The sequence below is a fragment of the Eurypyga helias genome, unplaced genomic scaffold (assembly GCF_000690775.1).
Source record: "Eurypyga helias isolate BGI_N326 unplaced genomic scaffold, ASM69077v1 scaffold5565, whole genome shotgun sequence".
NCBI classification, from domain to species: Eukaryota; Metazoa; Chordata; class Aves; order Eurypygiformes; family Eurypygidae; genus Eurypyga; species Eurypyga helias.
In genome coordinates this window covers 76,365-89,920 of record NW_010253351.1, presented here as the reverse complement: position 1 = coordinate 89,920, position 13,556 = coordinate 76,365, and the positions used below count along the sequence as shown (strand labels likewise).

At 49.9% G+C, this 13,556-nt stretch overlaps 1 protein-coding gene across 1 annotated transcript in view; it reads left to right on the top strand.

The window, feature by feature from the left end:
* The window catches only part of LOC104510398 (papilin-like), a 36,442-nt gene that overhangs the window by 14,967 nt on the left and 7,919 nt on the right, over nucleotides 1-13,556 (top strand). The window contains 13 exon segments of the mRNA XM_010152636.1: nucleotides 944-1,116; nucleotides 1,631-1,754; nucleotides 2,884-3,010; nucleotides 3,709-3,774; nucleotides 5,807-6,014; nucleotides 7,509-7,685; nucleotides 8,948-9,104; nucleotides 9,731-9,817; nucleotides 10,355-10,643; nucleotides 10,774-10,894; nucleotides 11,590-11,719; nucleotides 12,951-13,553; nucleotide 13,556. The exon segment at nucleotide 13,556 is cut by the window's right edge and continues 39 nt beyond it. Coding sequence (XP_010150938.1) covers nucleotides 944-1,116; nucleotides 1,631-1,754; nucleotides 2,884-3,010; nucleotides 3,709-3,774; nucleotides 5,807-6,014; nucleotides 7,509-7,685; nucleotides 8,948-9,104; nucleotides 9,731-9,817; nucleotides 10,355-10,643; nucleotides 10,774-10,894; nucleotides 11,590-11,719; nucleotides 12,951-13,553; nucleotide 13,556 — 2,263 coding nt within the window.

The following is a 13,556-nucleotide window of genomic DNA, read 5'->3' as shown; positions in this document are numbered from 1 at the left end:
GAACTTACACGGAGTCTAGTTGATATAGCAAAATTTGGCTATGAGTTCTGCTCTTTGCCTGGTGGATGTAAATCCTAATTCTTCCTATCACCCCAAGTTTGGGATGGACTTCTTATCCCCATAGATGTCTTTTGGGTGTTTGTCTGTACAACCTCAAACTCTGGTCATGCTTCAGAGGGCAAAAAGGAGGGGGAAATGTCCTCACTTAGCTTTCTGGGCAGGGCTGAGGAAACATCAGTGGAGAAAGCAAATACTGTCCTGTTTTCTGACCCTTCCATTGCTCAGTGGTGTGCACAAATCAGTGTGATGGTTTTCCTTTGTAGAAAAGAAGATGCAGCACCAAAGTCTCTGTCTTCTGAACAGAATGTCTGATGAACAGGACAGTGTAGCACCTGGTGGGATGTGAATCCCACACCTTAACAGCAAGTGGGACATAGGCTGTGCCCCAGTGACTAACACTGGGGAATCCAGAGGCAGGGCTGGAAGATGCTGAAGTGAAGGCATTTGGTTGTGCAGCAAAAAAGTGCTTGGTCTGCAGCAAAGCTGCAAGTACCACTTGCTGAACGTAGAGTAGCTTCTTGGCAAGAGAGCGTTACAGGGGGAGAGCACTGTTGGAGGTGGTTGGTCTCCTGGTTTTGCCACACCTGATGCAGTGTTAAGTGGAAACAGGAGCATCCCTGTTGAGTTCTTATGGGCCTCTTTTGATGTGTGAATTCATGCTGTGTTGGTAGATTCTGCCATATTAGCTTGTCCCACACATAAAGGGTTACAATCCTGATGTGTAGAGGAGCTGGGGTTCAAATGGCAAAGCTGAGTACACTGTGGATTGTCAGTACCCTGAAAGACTAGACCAGGCCCTGTCTTGTGGTGTCTGGAGCTGGGTGTCTGGTTATAGGTGTGTTAATTTACTGCCTTTCCTTCTCTGGCACATGGGCTTGCCCAGCTGTCAAGAATGTACGAGGGGAGTACTACCTGAATGGGCACTGGACGATTGACTTCAGCCGAGCCCTGCATGCAGCCAGCACGGTTGTGCACTATGATCGTGGCTCGGAGGGTGACCTGGCCCCAGAGCGCCTCCATGCCCGGGGCCCCACCACAGAACCCCTCGTCATTGAGGTAAGCAGCTGTGTCTGCTCCCCGCTGACGCTCTTGCTCTTCGTGTGCTGGGGATGCGTGGGTGGGGACAACATGGAGAAGCGGCGGGGTCCTCAGGGGGCTCTGGTTCTGTTGTCTAGAAAGGAGCAGGGCAAGGCTTGCTGTTGGCTTCCTGCTTATTCCCTTGGGCTCTGACTCTAAGGGAGAGGGGAGTCAGCACCAAATGGGATTGGGGCAAGGCCAGGCTCCAGGGCACTGCTTGTTATAGGATGCTGCTGGTCAGGCAAGGGTGCTTACTGCTACAGGAGCAGCTGGATGCCTTGTCTCTGACAGGGACAAATGCACCCTTCTCTGAAAAATAATGCTCTCTGGAGTAGCATAAAAAGCAAGGAGAAAATGCAGCGTAGACAATGAGTGCTCCTTGAACCGGAGGGAAGCAGGTCAGCTTGAACCCTCAGACATGGTGCGGAAAATGCTGCAAAGAGGGAAAGGGCTGCTGCTGTTATTTTGCTGACCTGATCCCATGCATTCCCAGCTCATCAGCCAGGAGCCAAACCCCGGGGTGCAGTACGAGTACTACCTGCCCGTGCAAGGACAGCCCTCGGGTTTCAGCTGGAGCTACGGTTCCTGGAGTGAGTGCAGCTCCGAGTGTGGCGGAGGTAAGGGGACAGGGCCTGGTCTCTGGGCAGGCGTAGGGTTGATATCCACACCCTGAAGACAGTGTGACTGTGTGCTGCCCTCTGCAGCTGCTTCCCAGCAGTCAGTCTCCTGCTGGAAGACAGCACAGGTATCTGAGCAGGGTGCAGTTGAAGGTTTTGTCGAGGGAGGGTGGCACATGGAGTCACAACAGAACTGTGTCCCATGCCTTGTCCTCTTTTTTTCCCACGTCTTAGTCCTCAAACTTGTTGCTAGGATTTGTTAAGGCTCTTCATAGGTAGCCTCTGTTTTATTTTGTTCTGCTTCAGTTCTTTATGGCCTTTTCAAGCATCTGAGAGTTCCTCTCCAAGCTGATGTGACCTACAGCACTGAGTTGCATCAGTCCCCTCTGCCATAACCCGAAAGATTCCCTCTGTGCAGAGGGACTGTCAGATTTCCTGGGGTGTCATGTCACGTTCAGTTTACAAGTTCTTCCATGAGCAAAGTTACGGGTTTTAAGCTAAAAAAAAAAAAAAAAACTAAACTAAAAAAAAACCCCAAAACCCAGAACCCAAACAACACCAAGCAACCAAAAACCAAAAATCTAGCTGGAAGTATGTAGAGTTTCCATCAGCCTCTTTCGGTCTTCTGTGCTGATGGACATTTCAATCACTTCTGCCATATTGTGATTGTAGGAGCTGATACTTTCTTTGAACACTCTTATCCTATAGGAGTCATGAAGAGTTGCAGAGTTTTTCTCCAGTGTCCAATCTTCTCACCTTCTGGGTCTAAAAGGAGGCCCCCAGCTCTGCTGCTGTATACTGTACACACCATGCAGGGTTACCTGATGAGCAATATATGGATATGGTGTTTCCCTGTCAGCCGCAGTCTAATCAATTAGCAGGAAAACGCCCCTCAGCTACACAGCACTTTTCTGTCTCTGCTGCCCTTCCAACCCAGTGGACTCATGCTGTGGGGAGCATGATTCCTACGTATAGTGACAGACCAAGAACTGCACCTGACTTCCAGCTTGGCTGGGGCAGGTGTGGATTCTGCCTGACTCGAGAATCCTGTCTTGCCAACACTCGTGCATTTCAAACCTGGTCCTGGGTGGTTTGCATTGACCAAGATGCTCTCTTGCTTCTCCTCTAGGTTTCCAGTCCCGCTTGGTGTTTTGTACCATAGACAATGAAATTTATCCAGACTATATGTGCGGGAATAAACCACAGCCGGACAATAACCGGACATGTGGCCATCAGACTTGTCCGCAGACGAAACGGTAAGATTTCCCTTTTTCTTCTGGACTCTGACTTCGGCCTCAGGTGCTTTTGGAGCCAGGAAAAAGAGTGACTTTATTACTACTCCTTTCCACTAGCATGGTGCTCTCCAAGAAAATGTTTTGTTTCTTAGAGAAAGCCCAAGACAAAGGATGGTCATAAAACTCTGATAAGCAGTTTCATGTGGACACGGTTTCATATGTCCTATGTTCATTTTATAGACCCATTAAATTTGTTTTCCAGCATGTGACTGTGGAAGGTAGTCTTCTAGCCCATGTAGGAGATAACAAACCCCAAAGAATCTTTTTCTTCTCTTCAACTGGAGCCAGCAAAAACAGGAGTAGGTCAGAGCTGGTGTCATTTTATGTCATTTCTGCATTCCCAGTGTTCTTGCTCCTAGAAAGGGCTGAATCCTGGAATTCTTTTTGTTCTCCAGCCTTTTCAAACCCCTTTACCGAGCCATTTGCATCCCGTCCCTTGCTGATATAGCCTTGCAGTTGGCTTCACTTGGCTCTCTGGGCATCCAGAGCTGTAACCAGAGCCTTAACTGAGTATCTCACTGTGTAGCTGATGGGTGTAGCGGAGGCCTGTGGAAGTGCTGTTGTGAGTGAGAGGACACTTGGAAACCTGGGAGCATTTCTGAATACATGGTAGCCTGTAGCTACTGAAATTCTTTAAATCATTTGTTCTGTGTATAAAGGACTTCTTACGTCTATCTGCCACGAGCCTGGAGTCCCAGTGCAGCACGGAGCTCTCAGATGAAGAGGTAACAAGGAGGAGGAGGTTACAGAAAGCACAGGAAGGCAGCTGCTCTCTTCTGCTCTCCACCTCGTTGCCCACTGAAGTCTGTGGGGGCTTTCCTCTTTGGTGGTAGCAGCAGGTGGTGCTTTGCTTTTGATTGTTGCTGATGAAAATTATGGTGGAGGGTGCTGGCTGGCAGCTTTGCTTAAGTGGTTGTGCATGCTCCTGGTAACTTGGCTTTCATGGGACTGAGAAGGGGATGGGGTTCTTTTATAGCTTTTGTATGCTTCTCCAAATGTTTGGGTTTTTTTTCTTTGGAATCAGGGTGGAGAGGTGAAAGGATGTTCTAGAAGACTTTTGTTTGGCTTATCAAAATAAATAAAAGAACAGAAAGGAAAAAAGAGTGTGATGGATTGGGAGATTGAAACATTGACTGGGATCCCAGAGTGCCATAGCAAAAGCCTCAGTTCCTCAAAAGCTCTTCTTCCTTTGGCATGGGCCCTAAAGCAGGCAGAAAAGTACCTATACACTGCGATGAATACAAGGATATGACAATACTTGCAATGTACACTCAAGTATGAGAAGTAAAAAAAAATCAAAACCAAAACAATTGTCCTTCAGCAAACTGCTAACAGCTTAGGACTTGCAATGCTTTACCCTCTGATGAGGGTCCCAGCCTCGTGGTTGACCTTTTCTTACAAAGGAAACGAAACATGTCAGACAAGATGTCTGGACTCACAATTGAAGGAAACTATAGGTGAGCCCATCCAGTTGGTACAGCCTTTCTAAAACCGTACATTTGCTTTACAGCAGGCAGAATACAGTTCTGGGGTGTTTTTTTATCCCCACTGGAGCTTCTGAAAGATCTTGAATTTGTTTTGAGCCCTGCAACGATATTGCTCTAAGTGGCTTCTACTTGCTGTAGTTGTTCCTTTTCCAAAGGGAACATTTTGTTTGTGCAAAGCCCATTGAGTTTTGTGCTGATATTTTTCACCTTTAACAGTAAAGAAGGGCATCTTAAGGAGATGAACGTGTCTTATCTTGGCTGAGTCTGCTGTGGAGTTTCTGGTAGGGTGTGAATTGGCTGCCTGAAACTCAGTGTAGAGGTGATGAAGGCAGACCAGGGAAGCATCTGGAAGGCTAAGGAAGAAAACATGAACTGCCTTCATGCCCTGGCTGGGGGTTACCTGACTGCAAAGGGAAGTAGCAGCTGACGAGCAGATCACCGTGATGCTCCCCCTGCACCACCAGTGCCTTTAGACTGTGTGGCACGCTGGAGTTGGGAATGGAATGCCATGTTGTCCTTGAACCAGGCCAAGTAAGCTGTGCTCCTGGCTACCTGGGCTGCTCAGAGACACTGGAGTGGACAAGGGCAGGGATTTTAGCATATAAACAGATTGTTTTGTGGACATTCCCCCTTCCTTTAACAAGAGAGTATGACTTCTGTGACAGCTTCAGCAACCAAGCGCAGGACAAAATACATTTAAAGTTGGGGAGGGGGGGGGCTTTTTTGTGCGTGTGCTGCTGTTAGAGTATTTGGCTGTTGGGAGAAACAAGCCAGCTTTCTGTCACTGACAAGTTCACAAGCACTCGTGAGGGGTCTGGCATAATTTGCAGGCAGGGTGAGGTCTTGTCTTGGTTGCACCGTTTCTGGTAATGCCTGGAGTGTAACGGGTCGTTAGGTGGATATGGGTTGCTTGATTTTTTTTTTTTAGCTGGTCTGGATTGTTTTCCTTTTCCTTTGCCTCAGAGTTCCATTCCAGGTATGACACTTTTGCAAACATCAGGAGACCAAAAGCCACAGAGAGAAATCTTCCCCCTTTGGGAGAACTCTGCACTTCCAGAGAAACAAGTGTGGTGTAGTGAGGGTTTTGTCTCTGGAGTGGGTCTCATGCTCTCTACTGCCAATTAACCTGAGCAGCTCTTGGCCAAACTTGGGAACTCGCCTCTAACTCTATCCCTGTCTGATTACAACAGTGACACGGTGCTGACCTCCCCTGTGCCACTGGGCAGTTTTGCCGAGCTTACGTTTGTTTACTTGATTCTGTGACCTGCAGGTGGGAAACAGGGGAGTGGGGATCCTGCTCAGCTACCTGCGGTGGGGGCACCCAGACTCGCTCTGTTTACTGTGTGGCATTTGACGGCCAGAGCTCCCAAGGGGTGGTGGATAATGCTGAGTGCATGGCCTTCGCCCAGCAGCCCCGAAGCAGCCAGCCCTGCAACGTGAGACAGTGCGCAACCTGGAGCACAGGGCCCTGGTCAGAGGTGAGTCTGGGTGGGAGGCACCTGCCTCTTGACACATATCTCCCAAGCATGGGGGTAGAGCCAGGCTCCTCTTTTCTGGGTCTGCAAAAGGTGTGTGTCCCTGGATAGCTGGCGGACGGAGGTGTAGGACATGTCCCTGTAGTCCTCCATACAAGTTCTCCAGGCAGCTAGTGCAGTAACGCTCCCACCTCTGTAAAAAAAGGAGTTCATGGCTTCTGCCTGTGCTGTTTATTTGCATGCATATTGCTGCCTCAGTGTCACCAGCACTAAAATCACAACAGTTGGTAAGCAAGACGCTCTGGGAACACAGGTGTCCTGCTGTTTGCTGTGTGCCAGTGCAGGGCTGCTCCGAACCCAGCTACGTGGTACCTTTCTGATGCCTGTGTGTGTTTGTGTCTCCCGGAGAGGAAACCGTTCAGACTGTGTGTGCTCAGTGCTGCCAGCTGGGCATTTAGATGCTATCTTATGTTCCAAGGGCTTAGGAAGTAAAGGTTGTGTCTGCTCAGTCCCTAAATCACAAGTGCGTTTTCCTCTTATAAAAGTAGCACGTGCATGCTTGCAGTATTGGACTCGTGATCTTGGAGTGGTACTTGTCTGAGTGGTGCAGCTGCATTAAATGCAACTTTGAATCATGATAACATAGATTGTAAAGTCCTCCTCCCCCTGCTCTTGTGAGATGTGAGGTGTGAATACTGAGATGACTTCAGGGTTGGCAGAATAAGAATGCTGTCTGGGAAAGGCACCAAGGGTCGTGTTCTTACAAACTGATCCCTGAGTGATTCATTCCAGGATTCTCAAAAGCAACTGCATACTCTTTGGACTCGGTCTAGTAAATGAGTGGCTGAAACTCAACTGGGAGGCTCATCTGAAGTAATTCTGACCATCCCCAGGTTAATGCTCTCTGTGAGAGACCTTGGTAATTCATGAAGAAGTAGGCTGGATTCCAGGTAATAGCACTGAATTTAAGAGGGCATTGAAAATGTCACAGACCAGTTGCTAGCGTGGAGGTTGTGTCAGAGCTCCACACCATAAAATGGAGCACAAGGTCTTCAGGCAGAAGACACGCGCAATACAAAAACCTAATCTTTTTATCTTCAATTCTTTACCTCGAGCAGATTTTAATCAGGAGTAAATAACATGAGGTTCCAGGCATTTCCTGCCATTTATTGTTCTCAATGTGTTCTGCAGTACTGTTATTTTTCCAAAATCCTTATCTAGATCTTCTTTTGTAGAGTTCAATAGAAATTACGTGACTAGGGCAAAATCATTTGGTGAGCTGCAGATCTCCCAGACCCTATCCATCATGCCTTAGTGTCTCTCCTACAGCATAACCAACTACTCTGCTAACTCCCATCCCAGAAAATGATTTTAATGATGGTTGGTTGTTTTAGGCAATCTTAAAACGGTGCTCTGCTCTAATGTTAGGGACCACAGCCTGAAAATGCAAGTGTAAACCAGGTGCTTCCTTGTAATTGTTGGGGCCCCTTTCTGCAGTGCTCAGCCAGCTGTGGGGAAGGGGTCCAAACCCGGACCGTCACCTGCAGAACGCAGCACGGCTCTCAGACTCAGGACTTCGCTTGCCTAATGGAGCCGAAGCCATCGGCCACCCAGCCCTGCCTTAAGGAGAACTGCATCCAGGAGATTGGCTGGCACGTTGGAGACTGGGGCCTGGTGAGCGTTGCACTTCCATGGGTCAGAAATAACTGATTATATTGCTGTGCTCCTCGCAAACAAGCTTTGATCCGTGCAGTCTGCATGTTGGCTGAGGCTGGGAGCGTGTCCTGCTTCGTTACCAGTCCCTTGGCTCACAGTTGCGTTGTAACCGGCACTAGCAGTGCTCCAGTTAATCTGCTGCCTGCTTTGTATGCAGCTGCTACAAAAATAAATCCTTCTGAGGCGGGGATTATAGTTTCAGTGACAGTGGCAAAATGCAGCCAATAAGCAGAAACAATCCACTCTTGCTGCTTATTCCCAGTTCTTCACTCCATCGCTGTGAATAGCAGCACAGCGCCCTGGTTGACCGTGGCTTAGAGCTCCAGGCCTCAGGACTGGTCACTGTGTTTGGTGATACGGTTTAAAGTATGTTTTTTGTAATTGTTCAGATACTGTGCTTCAGCTGGACTAGTCTTGTCTTTGTGGAGGGAGCCAGATTGTGTTCAACCTGGGAAAAGTGCCAGGGGAGGAGTTGGGGGTAGATCCGAAGCATCAGGTGACTTCCAAACACACTTTTCCCCTTCTGTGTTAGCCAGACCAGCTTGTTCTGAGTTAAAATGTGTTACATCTGGCTCTTCATGAGATGTGGGCCAAGTTTTAGTAACAGCTAAAGAAGCTGCCTACCTTTATCTGATCTTTCCTGCCTGTGGGTTTCCAATATCAAAAGGGCTCCTGACAGAGAGAAATACTCTCCCAGTGTTTGGAGAGCTTGCCACAAGTAGGTGGGTTACACAGATACCTCATTCTCTCCCCTCCCCTGAGCTGCTACTCATTGCTCCCTCTTCATCCAGAGCTTCCAGTAAGAGGAACTCAAGTTATCTGCTTTCAAGAAAGCCGCCAGTCTGCTTTCCCACGGTAAACTGGAACACATAACTGGCCCTTTCACAGCCAGTGAATCCCCATAGCATGGAGATGCCTTCAGGCCAGGCTGAAACAATTGGCTCCAGCTCCCTGCCACACCACTGTGGGTAACAGCAGCTCATCTAGATGTTACAGGCTGAAGATGCTTCGGGGCTGGGTGCAACGTTTGATAAAACGGTTTCAAGTATGGTTTTGTAATTGTTCAGATGAATCCAGCTGAAGTAGTGTTTGCTTTGTCTTGGTGGAGGAGGCTGTGCTCAGCCTGAAGCTAATCACGTAGCCGTTCCTTACTTCTGGTCTGTGGGGTTTCTGCATTCAGCCTCTGCTGCCCACTCACTTGCCTCTTCTCTGTGCCCAAGTGTTCGAAAAGCTGTAATTCGGGCATCCGGACACGCCAAGTCATCTGCGCTGACGGCGACTCCAAATTCTACAGTCCTGAGACCTGCAAAGCCATCCAGCCACAGAAACCCACCACCCTGGGTAGCTGCAACATGCAGCCCTGCTACCTGCCACAGCGTGAGTGGTATTGTTTGGGTTTTGTATTAGCTTTTACTAAGATGCTTTTGTTTAGGAGTAGAAATTCCCAGCTCTGCACCAGTTTATGATCTCGGCTTCCTGCCTATCTCTGCCCTGTGCATTTGTTTTGTGTGCATAACCATGGCATCTCCAGAGTCCCACTACCTGTGCTGTTTGAAAAAATATGTCACGGGCTTGGGAACAACATTGGCGTGTGTTCACTTTGAATTCAGTATTCCATGATGGCTCTGTCCCAGCGTGTGCTCCTGACTGACCCCAGGGTTCCCGGTCAAGAAGGCTGGCAATCTGAGCAGGCTCAGTAGCTAAAAACTACAGCCAGCTCTCATCCCTCTGTGGACCAGCTATAAAGGAGGCACAACTTCTCAAAAGATGTTTGCTTGCTGCCTGTGTCTAGTCTTCATCCCAGCACTGAAATGCTGACTTTTGTCTGCCTGTCCATCGCAGCTCGTTGTCCTGACAATCCAACCAAATCCAATTGCTGCTCAGCAGCTGTTCCAGGAGGAGAGAAACGTTTTCATCAACTTTAGCCTCGTGGATGCGTTTTCAGTTGTTAGAGCATGGTGTTGGACTAACTGCACTTATTTTGTGTATGTCTCTCTTTGCAGAGGTCCCCAGTATGCAGGACACTATGGGATACGATGTCACTCGCCAGTCCTCGCTGACACGTTACAACCCAAACAGCCCTGCCACAGGTTTGCAAGAATTTTGTTAGTTTGGGTTTTTAGTGACGGTGAACATGAAACAGTGTGGTAAGGGAAAGGTTCCTCCTTTTCTTTATCTCTTCTCCACTCATGGGCTTCTAGAAATCTGTGAAGCCAGGGACAAAGTGGATTTTTTACATGACAGCAAGCAGTATCTGAATCTGTCCATGCAGAAGAGGCTGTACAGTATATAGATTCCAGGATCTGGAAGCATGACTTAAGTGCAGGCTGAAAGAAATGCTGCCCAAAGTAGATCATAGGAAGAAGAAAAGGATCATGGCTGGGGGGACCACAGCAGTGTGGCAGGGTGTTTCTCAAGGGACAACAGGAAGAATGGTCAGGGCAGTGAGAAAAAGAACCTCAGGACAACCAGATCCAGAGGAGTAGACAAGAAGGCACATATTTAGGTGAAATCCTGGTGTGGAAAAGCCTGCCCTGTAGCCTTGGGTGGGTGAAAGAGAGCAAAGATGAGGAAAACTGACCAGATTTTGATGCTGACCTGCATGCTTTAAGGCGTTCTCTTCCCAGATTCTGGTGAGGAACGGATGGTCCCTGGGAGCTCCATGATCCGTAGTACCTCCGGGAATCACCACATCCCATCCACCAAAGACCGTGGCATCAACCTGTTGCCTGTTCGCTGGGAATCGCAGTCCCGCTCATTGGGTTCTGACCAGCTAAGCTTCAGTCAGGACTCCACTGCAGGGACTGGCACTCAGGACTGTCATCGGAGCCAACACGGCTGCTGTCCAGATGGGCACACTTCAGCTTCAGGCCCTTTGGGAAGAGGTTGCCCGTTCAGCACTTGTCACCGAAACAGGTAGCTGGAAGTACCTAGGCCTGAGCAGGGAAGAATTGCCTTTCCTGGGGGCTTACTGAAATTTACAGCCTGTGCCTGTTGAGCTGGGCAGGTCATGTATTGCTGCAACCCTTCCGCTGTCTGCCTGTAGGTATGGATGCTGTCCTGATGGAGTATCGGCTGCCCAGGGCCCAAACAACATGGGATGCCCACAATATTACCATGATGCTCAAGTGGGCAGAAATCAGCCTGCTGGGCCCACAGCTCCAACAGTAAGTACAAAAACCCTTCGCGTTTTAGCCATCCACCAGATACGAGGACTCAGGTTTGGCCCCTGTGACTCAGATTGTGGGCTTTTGTTGTGCTTCATCTCCGCCAGTAATGCTGGAGACCAACACTCCATGCATGGCATCAAGCCCTCTGGCCCACTTTGCTCTTCTTCAGTCTGGGGCATCCACCTGTGATCCCCTGTAAGCAGGGGACAGAGTGGGTGGTTGGGAGATGTCTGAGAAGTAGAAGACCATCCTGTGTAGGACTGACTGAATCATCCCGAGTAATCAAATTTCTGTTGGTCAGAAACTTGCCATCCAATTTCTAGGAGAAAAAAAATGGGAAAAACATGGCCTCTATTCATTGCCATTATTTGTCAACTCTGCAGATAATAATTGAGGTTGTAATAGTCAGGGAGGTAATTCCTCTCATAGCTTGGGGTGCTTGTTGGGGCCAGCTGAAAAAAAAAAAATGGCCTGAGCTGGTCTGGTGAAGTCTGTCTTGCAGAGAAGTGCAGCCCTGGCTCCATGGCTGGCGGCCTTTTTTTTTCCAGCATGAAAGCCCCTGGGAGGCACACAAAGAGTGGTTCCTCTAACAGCTGGCCTTCTGCAGCCGACAGCTTGGACGCGGTGCCTTGCATGCGCTGCTGGCTTCATGTGTGCATGGTAACTTTTGGCTTTCAATTCCTGTCTCTAAGGCAAGCCAAGCCTTGTCCCAGCAGCACCCCCCGGGCGAGTGCCGCGGCTCCGTGTACGGCTGCTGTTTTGACAATGTCGCTTCAGCTTCAGGCCCTCAAGGGGAAGGATGTCTCGATAGGCCCAACTACCGTAAGTGACGCTTTGGCTTCTTGATTTAGAAAGCAGGAAGAGTCCTAGAGAACACAGCAGCATATGGAAGCTTCCCGTGTAGAGGCTCTGCTCTCTGTAAAATATAGTATAACATCTCTTTGAAAAGCAACCCTGCCTGGTGGCGAGGGCAGGGGAAGTTTGGAGGGAGTGTGGAAAAGCAGCCAGGTGGTTGTATTTTGTCACCTACCGCAGATGATATGGTTGACACAAACACACTTCTGTCCAACTACCAGTAGAGGATATCTCTGTCAGTCTGTAGCACTTCTGGAGAGCTGTTTAACCCAGAGAAGACACCCCAATTCAGCCTGGAGAGCTCCAAATCAGTTACCAGGGTTCAGGAGAAGTAGGGCCTCTCTGAGAAATGAGTGCTGAGCCTTCCAACAGCTGGGTGGAGAGAGAGCTACAGCTAATAAGGATGGAGGTGTTGCTCAGGGCTGCACGGATGCTTTCAGCCAGCAGTACCATACAGTGCCTGCTATACCATGAGGGCACTAAAGTTGCTGGGCAAAAGCATTTCTGCTCCTGTAGTTCCCAGCCGTATCCTCTGCAGGCACGTTGCTGCTGCGTTGCCTTGCCCTTCTCCCGCAGCACAGGGATTGCTTGGTGGCCAGCACTGCGAGGCTGCCTTGGGGAAAGGGAAAGTGCCCTGGAGACTCTCTGCTCAACCACAGCTTGGCAAACATCCCTCAGTCATAGCCCTGCATCCAGGGGTTGTCAGCGTGTAGCTGGGATACCACTGTGACTTGGGCTCAGGTTGTAGACATGCTGGGCTGTGCTCCTCTGGATATCAGTGTGAGGAGGGGTATTGTGTAGCACACGAGGCTTCACAGCTGGGTCTAGTGCACTGCCTTGGTGGGCTGGAAATGTGCAAACGGCACCACGTGCCCCTTGCAGGAGAGGAAGCCCTAGAGCCAACTTTGCAGCCGCACAATTCCCTGAGAAAGGCCGTAAAGCATCCGTCTAGTATCTAGATTCATAAGTGTCCCTGAGGTTGGTTCTCTTTCCACCAGTGGCAAAACTGGGGCAGGCAGACATGTAAGCAGCTGCCAGTTTTCAAAGCAGAGCTGGGTGTAGAACTCGGGGGTCCTGTTTCTCCCTCCCACCCTCTGCCCACAAGGCCCATCAGATCATCTACATAGGTGACTTGAGGCACCTGGACCTTTGTGCTTCATGACCCTCACGTCTCCTTCTGTTCCACTCTTTTTGGCAGCGTACCCTGTCATATGCCTGCTGCCCAGTGCCCACGGCCCCTGCGCAAACTGGACCACTCGCTGGTACTTTGTGACGGTCGTTGGCAAGTGCAACCGGTTTTGGTACGGCGGCTGTCATGGCAATAAAAATAGCTTTGCCTCAGAGGAGGAGTGCATGACAGCGTGCCACAGCTCTGGGGGTGTCAGTCCTCGGGAGCACCAGCTCTTTTCTGGCACCGAACCCCTGCGACACCAGCCCACCGGCTCCCGCTCTCGTACGGGGGATGCTCGCAGTCAGCAGCAGCCACCCCTGGGAGAGTCTGCAAGTCACGGACAAGAAGGAAGAGCCCATGGGACTTCACACCCCACACACAACAGCCGCAGGCAGGACAGCTGGAGAAGTGAGGTGCTGCCAGAGTCTTTGCTGAGGACTGGCGTGCTGGAGAGACAGCCCTGGGGCACCCGGCAAAGCAGACTGGATGGCCTGAGCCAGCGGCACTCGTGGGAAGCGGCAGTGCCTGGGCCCTCGGAGGGGCAGGGTAGCAGCGGCCAGCAGCTGCTGCCCCACAAAGGCGAGCAGTGGCATAAGGCTGTCGGAGCAGATGCTTCCAAGACGGAGGGATTTG